A 9,769-nucleotide genomic window follows, 5' to 3' on the forward strand; every position below is an offset into this window, starting at 1 on the left:
GGCATTGATTGTATTCTCTGTATCACTTTCTGGGTGAGGGAATAGGCTAACTAAGCCAAAAAAAAAAAAAAAAAAAAAGGAGAACATGGAGGCTGGTAAACGTTAGTATTTATTTGCAAGAATAATCCATAATCTCTCAAAAATAGTAGAACAAGTGATAGAAATGATGTTTTTGCTGCAAAGCCTCCCTGTTCTTCCTGTAAGCATCACTAGGCTAGTTTTCTAATCAAATTCCTGGAATCACTTTGCCCTCCCTGCACTTACCCATTTTATTTCGTAAGCAAATAAGGTTTCCATGGTAACCTCAAAGGCCTAATTTACCAGTTTGTGAACATCTGAACTCAATATAAATTGCTCCTCTGCCCATGCTTCTCATTCAGGACATGACCTGTAGGAAAGCTCAAGGCCATTTGCAGGAGACCCCCCACCACTTTCAAATCTGAAGCAAAATGTCAGGGAAAGAATTGGAAGCATGGTGGTATCAGAGTTGTATTGATCCAGATGCCAGCCTCCTTGGCTTCTGTGTTCCCTGAGCATGGCAAGGCTGCTTCTGGCTTACTTGGGACCTCTTTATTAGGAGCAAAGCTAATAAGAGTCTGACCAGGAAAAGAGAAAAATGACCAGAAATGGCAAGGCACGGAATAGCAGGTAGTGATTTGAAGTGATTGTGGGGAATCTAGGACAGCTTTTGTCTGAGGAAGACAGGTGAAGAAGGTCACCAATTTGCAATATCCTAGAAAAGCAACTCCTGCTCTAGCTGGGTCTGTGATGATTCCTCAACTCTATCCAGTACACATTCCCCAGGACTGAAGTTCAGGTTGCAAAAGTAGGTGCCAAGAACAAAGGGCTGTCTTCGTTTGCATCCTTCCAGATCTATGGAATGATGGAACCCAAGAGCTATGGTGGGTAGGTGATTTTCCAAGTTAATCGTTTGTCCCCCAGCCCTCCCTTGTCCCTGGCATTGAGTTTTGTTTGGGAAAGCAAAAGGAAGAGGTATAACTGGGACCCTCTTGGCATCTAATTAATTATGTCATCTCATTTGTAGCATTGATTCCTAATTCCCAGTGGGTTTTAGAATTTTCCCTACATGTAAACCTATGATGCTTCAGTGTTAAGATCATGGTGATCTCCTGACTTCTGACTGGTTCTGAAATAGATACCAGGCCCTGGACCCAGAGAAGACTTTCTTGGGACATTTCCTGGACATTTCTCCTTGGACATTTCTAAATAAACCACTAGAAAGGAACACATGCTAGAAAACAACAAGTCTGTGGTCCCACAGTGCCTGGGTGTGAGTAATAATAAAACAAACCCTGAAGCAGGGTGTGTGGGTGGCTCAGTCAGTCAAGCATTCAGCTGTTGATTTCAGCTCAGGTCATGAGCTCAGAGCCATAATAAGGTAGAGCCCTGTGTTGGGCTACATGCTGGGTGTGAAGTCTGCTGAAGATTCTCTCTCTGCCCCTCCCCACCCGCTCGTGTGCACTGTCTCTCCCCCTCTCTACCTAAAGAAAAAAAAAATATATATATATATATATGAAAAGAAAAAACACTGAAGAGTACTTCAATATATATACACAAGATACAAGATATTATTCTAAGTGTGTAACCTGTATTAACTCATTTTATTCTCAGAACAGTACTATGAGGTAAGTGCTATTGTTATCCCATTTTTTAAATGGAGAAATTGAAGCACAGAAAGGTTGAGTGATTTACTCAAGGTTGCACTGGTGCTTTGTGGCAGAACTGGGGTTCAAACCCAAGTAGTTTGGCACTAGCGTCCATGCCCTTAACTATAGTGCGATGCTGAGCAGAAACTGTGAGCACCCAGAGGCAGCTCAGTTCTTGTTAGGACTGCACTAGGCAAGCATCTACTAGCTCAGAGTGCATGATTAATAATAATAATAACAGCAGCAGCAGCAGCAGCAATACTAAACAGATATTGAGCACTTAAGGTGCCAGGCAAAATACGAAGCATTTTACTTCCATGATCTAACTTAACCCTCACAATGGTAGTGGGGAGTGGGAGGAGAGGAGAAGCTTCTCCAGTTTACAGATGAGGAAACAAAGGACTCCATGAGATTGGGTATCTTGCCCAAGGTCACACACTTTGGAGGGGGTGGAATTGGAATCCAGGCATCTCTGACTCCAAATGGCTGCTCTACTACACTACCTTCCTGTGAGTCGAGTTCCAGAACTGGTTACACCCAGAGGCAAGACAGATCAGAAGACACAGGAGGTGCTTCCCTTAAGAAACTTATCAGGGCACCTGGGTGGCTCAGTCGGTTTAAGGGTCTGCCTTTGGCTCAGGTCATGATCCCAGGGTCCTGGGACCGAGCCCAGCATCAGGTTCCCTGCTCAGCGGGGAGCCTGCTTCTCTCTCTCCCTCTGCCTCTGCCTTCTGCTACCCGTGCTTGTGCATGCTCTTCCTCTCTCTCAAATGAATAAATAAAATCTTTTTTTAAAAAAGAAACTTATCATCAGTAGAAGAGGGATCAGATGTACCCATGTGAAACAGGGAATGAACAACTTCAAATTACACTCTAGTGTTCTATTTCTGAAAGACAGGAGAGTTCAGAAAAAGAGATCATTGAAAGGAAGGGCTATGGAGAAGTTTCCTGCAGGGAGGGTGGGAGCAAAGCTGGGCTCTCAAGAAAGAAGGGGATTAGTCAAAGTGAAGGAAGAGATGGAGAGCAGGTAGAACTGCATAAAGCAAATCAGGAACGCGTGGATGAGTGTTGTAAATGCAGATGGAATGAGGGGCAAATCCTGAAAGCTTGAATCTTGAGATTGGAATGGTAGGGTGGGGCCAGGCTGAATGACAGCAATAGCAGCCAGCCTTTATTAAACACTTAGTCCCTGCTAAGCCCGTTGTACATATTATCTCATTCAATGAGGTGGGTACTGCAGTTATGCCTATTCTGCCAATCAAGAGTGTAAAAGTCCATGAAGAAATTTGCCCAAGGTCACACAGCCAGGAAGGGGGCAGAACTAGAAGTCAGACCTAGTTATGGGGACTTCAGAACCCACAGTCTTATCCAAAAGGCCTCAAAAGCCAAACGGAGAGGGGATGAAGAGCCAGCACAGTGCCATGCACAGAAGAGGTACTTGAGTGGATTGAAGGACAATCAATGAAACCAAAGGCAAACACTTGATGACAATGCTTTTCCAACCCATGCTCTCACAAGCATTCCAATTCCTATTTATTAAGTGGTCTCAGCAAGTATTTATTAAGTTACATCTGGCAAATGAGAATTAGCCCATGGGTACCACTTACCTGATGCCAAGAAATTTGGTGATGGCAGATTCCTACGAGATATGAAGAAATAGGTGAGATAGAGGACGCCTGTCCAGAAAACGAATTTCTCATGACTTGCTCGGGTTTCCTTTGTTTCTGAGGATGTGTAGAGTCTACCATCTCTTTCAGGGATCCCAAAACAGAGGTTACAGGCACAGATCAGTTTCTGTGAGTCCCCATTCTCATCCTTTGCCTTCTCCTATTGATTTCTCCTAGATACAGCTTATTGAGAGCATCAGTAGAAAACTTTCTGTCCTGCGGGAGGCCCAGCGAGGACTGCTAGAGGACATCAGTGCCAATTCTGCCCTTGGGGAGGAGGTGGAAGCCAACCTAAAAGCGGTCTGTAAATCCAATGAGTTTGAAAAATACCGTTTGTTTATCGGGGACCTGGACAAAGTGGTTAACCTGTTGCTGTCCCTCTCTGGACGACTGGCCCGGGTGGAGAATGCTCTCAACAGCATCGATTCAGAGACCAACCAGGAGAAGGTAGAGTTGGGTTTAGTTTACAGATGGAGGGGGTTAGGTGGGGGAAATGCTATCTGTTCCTTCTCGGGGCTCCCTTTTTCAAGTTTGGCTTATCTGGGACACAATAAAGCATAGTATGGGCACTGGCTTTTAAGTGCCTGGAAATTCTGGCTCTACCAACAATTAACTGTGTGACTATGGGCAACTTAACTGTATTCTGTCTCAGTCTCTTCAAAAACACACTACCTATACCTCATGGGGTTCTAAAAATTAAATTAGATAATCCAGAGTATGTGGGCGGCTCAATCATTTAAGCATCTGCCTTTGGCCCAGGTCATGATCCTAGGGTCCTGGGATGGAGTCCTGCATTGGGCTCCCTGCTCTGTGGGGAGTCTGCTTTTCCCTCTCACTCTCCCTCAGTGCTCTCCCTCTCTCAAATAAATAAAATCTTAAATAAATATATAACATAATACATATTAATTACTTAAAACAGGGCCTGGAACAGGGTAAAAGCTGAATGAGTGCTACCTGCCAGTGATAATAGTAGTAGTAGTAGAAGTAGTGGTAGTGGTATTGATAGTGATAGTGGTAGTAATAGTAGTAGTGTAGTGGTGGTAGTGGTGGTATTATTGGCGTTAGTGGTAATAACAGTAGTAATAGTAGTATTGGTACTGATGGTGGTAGTAAGAGTAGTAGTAGGAATAGTTGTGGTGGTATTGGTGGTGCTGCTGGTAATAGTAATAGTAGCAGCAGCAATGGCAAGTTCACCTCGTTTTCTCTCTGAGTTGGAGGACAAGGTCTCACCAAGTAGCTGAGATTGGGGGTCTATCAGTTTCACAGGTTGGGCCACTCTGCACATATCCCTGACCCAAAAGTACATTACCTTTCCACACAGAAGTGGTTTGGGATACAAAATGGAATCCACAATAAGAGGCACATATGCACATGCGTACACACACAGATATGTACACTCATACCTGTACACCAACACAGAGACACACACCATTTTGAAAGCACCGTCACAGTGATCTTTGTTCTCTGGATGGAAGGGGCATGAGCTGGCTTTGTCAGAGCCTTCCCCCACCCAAACCCCGGTGGTGGTCCATGGATGAAAGACCATTTAGGGATGGAAAGGGGTGAATGCACATCGCCCCATCCAGAATCACTGTTGTGTTCATCCTCCCCGCTGCTCTAGGAAAGAAGGGCTTTTGCATGTAGGTGGACTTTATGGTAGGAAGTCTAGGGATGGTGAGTTAGCACAGAGTGGGGAGCTGTTGGCAGTAGCGTTCCTGGTGGAGCCATGGGTTAGGCAGCCGACTGGGAACTGGGATGGCTCTTAACTGGTCTATCTGATTCCTCAGTTGGTGCTGATAGAGAAGAAGCAGCAGCTGACAGGGCAGTTGGCAGATGCCAAGGAGCTGAAGGAGCATGTGGACAGCCGGGAGAAGCTGGTGTTTGGCATGGTCTCCCGCTACCTGCCTCAGGACCAGCTCCAAGACTACCAGCACTTTGTGAAGATGAAATCTGCTCTCATCATCGAACAGCGAGAGCTGGAGGAGAAGATCAAGCTTGGGGAAGAGCAGCTCAAATGTCTCAGGGAGAGCCTACTCCTGGGGCCCAGCAATTTCTAATCCACCAGTAGACTGACATGCCATCCCTGCCCAGACACAACGGGAAGTGCTTTCAACCTTTGTTAGCAGTTTGTTAGCAAGTAGATAGCAGTTAGTTAGCAGTTTGTTCCATAGCCTCTACCTTGGACATCTGTCACTGCCCCTCACCTAGCAATACCCCCATCCAGCTAGGAGTCCCTGAGGAGGCCCCAAACTTCTACCCTAGGGAGAAGCAAGAAGCAGGAAGTGCCTGCAGCAAGGTGTGATTATACAACCACACTCTCATTCCCACAGTTTGCATAGGCAAGCACTCACTGCACACAGAACCAAAAAAATGTCTTCATTCTTCTTGGTACCAGGACTCCAAAGACATCATGCACTCACCACCCATCCACACCACAATCCGCCTCTTGAGGCTCAGAGAGAATCTGCCTGTGTAGCTCCATCCTGCTCAAGGTTCGTTGCCCAGCCATTTCCCACAGAGATCTGAATGTCTTGAAGGTATCACTCACCACCAATTTAAGGGCCTCATGTAAGCTTTGCAGTGGGAAGCACAGAAAGAAGAAATTACATGAAACAATGTAAGCAAAGACTGGGAACCCCTAGGTGCCCCTGCAGAAGCTAGGCTTACATGAATCAGCTCCATTTCCACCTTCCCCAGCAGCTGACTGAGGGGGAAGGAGGCCTACTCTCTGCCCTGGCTAGTGTGGCCTTCCTCCTGTCCTGAGACTTTTGGCCTACCACATTCTGTCCCTTCCTACCTTTCCTTGCTGGGGGTTATAGGTGCCTACCCTAAGGTCTTCACGCTATGGGCCATTAAGAGCTCCACTAAAGCTGACTTCTGGATACACATTTCATTATTGAGGAAGGGATTCTTTGCTGTACTTTAAATGACCTTTTGATTTTATTTATTTTTATGTTTTGATTTTTTTTTCATTTTTGTTAACTAAGAAGGTGAGAAAAGGGGAATCAGAGAGGGAAAAGTAATTCCAGAAGGAAGGTGTTTTCTGTAGATCAGCCTGAATTTCACCAAGGTTAGATGAGCAAAAGCCAAAGCCTCAAATTCTTCGCCCCTGCCAACCCTGCGAGAGCCAAAGTCTTGAATTCTTTCCCTGAAGTTTACAAGGGTCTACGAAAGGAGTTTTCACCTTGAACTCAGCTTACTTTGGCCTGGCCCTATACTTTCCTTGACATCAGGATAACCATAAGCTTAGCATTCCCCAACAGGTTTAAGTTTTAAGGGTTTACCCATTTTTCTACCACCTCCCATCTAAGAAATTGGGTAGCAGAGAGTTCAGGAGATCTTCCATCTCACATTTGCTTTTTCCAGCCTCTGGCCTGACCCAGGGAACTGAAATTCATGGTAGCTAGAAGCTCCAGTCAGGGCCACCCCTTCATAAACCACCCCCCCAACCCACAACCCACCCCTCCACCCCTGCCCAGAGCAACTTGCGACCCAGCCAGGATCTTAGGCACACAAACAATGAACGCTGCTATTGTTGCCAAGGTCCTGTCCTAGAAAATTGGAAAATCCCTCAGGTGGGCGACAGCAGGAAAGGAGCTGTGACCAAACTCTAGCCTATTATCCAGCTCCATTCCCTCTTCCTCGCTCACTGGAGCCCCTGGTTCCTGTTGCACAGCCCTGCCCAGTTAAGCCCTGACATCTCTTCTAGTTACTGCTGAGTTTCCCAGGGTCCTTGGAGGTGAACTGTAGCAGCAGGGATGCCTCATTCAGCCAAAGAATTTGCCAAAGAACTTTGCTGCTGCTACAAATACTGCTCTCTAGCTTCCATTTCCTCTTCATTGTATTTGGAAACAATGGAAGAATCTTGGCCAGCTGTGTGTCCTGAGGGGGTCCCTTGGTATGCTCTTAGTGAACTGCTGCTATCAGAACCACTGTTAAAATGTCAACCTGCCATTCTCCCCTCAAGTGGAGGAATCTATGCTATTCAGGAAGGCTGATGGCTTGTAAAGGGCTAGGCTTACCCAAGCCAAGGTTGAGGAAGGTGGGGGAGTGCTATGAATAGAGGCTGCTGTTGTCATCTTTTTTTTTTTTTTTCTTAAACAGGCTCTAGGATAAATAAGGAGTAAATTGAGATGTCCTGTATGGGGGTGGTTTGAGGCCAACATAATCCATCATTCTAAGATTTGGGGTGGTGCTAAAACAGCTTTTTGGGAACACTGACACAGGGAAAAGAGTACCTGGACACAAAGACCACATTCTGGGTTTTCCTAGTCAGCATTAGATTGGTTGTATATTAAATTTATCACTCTAGAAGTACTATTGACTATGTTATTTTTGTCCCTCATCCCACCTGAGATTAGAGTTGAAATCAGAACAAAAGGATGCTCATTTTCACCAGAAGGATGGTTTCTAAAGCACTTAATAAAATAACCCCTATACTGAGCAGTGAAGCTTGGCAGACAAAAGTCTGCTACTAAACAGGAACTAATGCCCCAAGCTACAGATGTGAATGATGGTTCTTCAGAGCTGTCAGTATTATTTGAGATGCAGTGCCTCTCCCCTGTTCTCATTTCCTGGGCTCAGCCCTCTGGCAAGGTCTGAGGTGTGTAGCAGTGTGGAAGGTGGGCCAGAGGATTTCCCCAAAGAGAGTTATTGGGTCCTGACTTCTGTCCTCTCTCTTCAAATACTCACACAGGCCCCAGTGGGTAATAGCTTGATAGAGAGGAATCCGTGCAAGGGTTACTATCGCTTGTCCCTTCTTACTCCCCTACCCCAACCCCGGGCTCTGGGTAGTTAAGTCTCCTTGAGTCCCACCAGCTACAGACTCAGCCAGGGCTTAGTGGTAAATGCTCAAGGGGAACCCAAGAGAGACAGACACACTAAAAACAAAACCCCAGAAAGGAAGAGACAATGCAGAGGAGCTAAGAGGATAAAAGATGAAAAAGACTTTTTCAAATCCAGGATCAGGCTCTGTTTTCCATTTAGCCCCCTGTGTCAGAAAGCTTCCCTGGGGGAACCAGAACCACAACCTGAACCCCAGTCTCCCTGAAAGTGCTGCTCTGCCCATAGCAAGTCCCAGATGGAGGAATCTGAGCACATTTCTGGCTACTTCCTCCTGTTTGGAGCTTGGTGACTCCCACTGTCTTTGGCAAAGGAGTTGTCTATGTCAGTAACAGTTCTGTAACAGTGTATTATATTCTTTGAAGATTAGTAGATCTTTAGAGGGGGGTGGGGCAGGGGGCAATTTCTATCGATTAAGAACCAGTGTTTGTTGTACAGCTGTTGGGGGTCATCTATGCCATGTAAAGCTATTGTTTTTCTGAATCTAATTGTTTCTGAGATTGTGTCCTCCACCACTCCTGTCTTGGCTGACATTGATATGCCTGCCAGATTGTCATCAAGGGTTATACTTCAATAAAGGGTGCTAAGGACAAAAAAAAAAAATAAGATTATCTCAAGTGTTTTGACTGAGGTGATGGAAATTCTCTAATATTCTACTGAAAAATATTGGAAAGGAATTTGGTTACCTATCTATAATCCTTCATATGTAACTATCTGACCAGAACCTTACCCACATCCCTACTCTTACCCTGGTCCCTGAGGGATAGCACTGATGCTATACTATTCATTAACCCCAGTAAAATAATTTAGAATTCAGGAAGAGTCAACAATAGGTGTAATCTTAAGGTAGACCTTAGCAGTAGAGAGTCCCTTCTGGAGTCTAGCCTGAACAGAGAGGTGGGGCACTTTCTAGACCACATCCAGCTATGTGTTCTGTCTACTAGCATCATCTTCTACCTTATAGTCCAGTCTCACACTTTGCCTCTCAGCAACCTGAAGAGCACAGTTCTCACTGATCCACTCTCCAAGATAACCTCAAGGTTTAGACCCAAATGCACTCCAGGCAGCACCTCTGACCCTGAACTCTTTCCCTCAGTATATACATCATTTTTATCCCAAGTGATCTCTTCCTATTCCAGATTGCCAGTGTGATAGAGTGGGAAGTGTCCAGCTTTGGCATTAACATGAAGAGTCTGCAAGTCCTGGTTTTGCCACTTACTCTGTGAACCTATATTATATGCTCAATTTTAGAGTTTATTTTCTTATGTATAAAATGGGAATAATAATGTATATCTTGCATAGTTGTGGCTTAATAAATGAAAGCTACCAGCTATCTACTGGTAGTAGTTAGAAAGGCAGGATCCTGCCTCTACCCCAAACCCACTAACAACAGTCTGCATTTTAACTAGATTCCCAGAAAATTTATATGCATATTAAAGTTTGAGAAGCATTAACCTATCATAAACATGCTCAGTACATAGTAACCTATTAGTCTAGTCCTGATTTATCTAATTCTTTATTTTGGAAACCCAAGCATATTACTGATCTTCTCATATTGCTCACAACTACCTGCCCAAATGAGTTCAACAAGAC

General features: G+C 45.0%; 1 protein-coding gene across 4 annotated transcripts in view; it reads left to right on the plus strand.

Annotated features, from left to right (window-relative positions):
* Window positions 1-8,779, plus strand: part of SHROOM4 (shroom family member 4) — a 221,970-nt gene extending 213,191 nt beyond the window's left edge. For all 4 annotated transcript variants that reach the window (XM_044234583.1, XM_044234586.1, XM_044234585.1 and 1 more), the window contains 2 exons: window positions 3,512-3,781; window positions 5,122-8,779. In XM_044234583.1, the coding sequence (XP_044090518.1) occupies window positions 3,512-3,781; window positions 5,122-5,391 (540 nt within the window). In that variant the 3' untranslated portion in view covers window positions 5,392-8,779. The remainder of the gene's footprint in view (window positions 1-3,511; window positions 3,782-5,121) is intronic.
* Window positions 8,780-9,769: the final 990 nt, after the last annotated feature.

Source organism: Neovison vison, chromosome X, assembly GCF_020171115.1.
Source record: "Neovison vison isolate M4711 chromosome X, ASM_NN_V1, whole genome shotgun sequence".
NCBI classification, from domain to species: Eukaryota; Metazoa; Chordata; class Mammalia; order Carnivora; family Mustelidae; genus Neogale; species Neogale vison.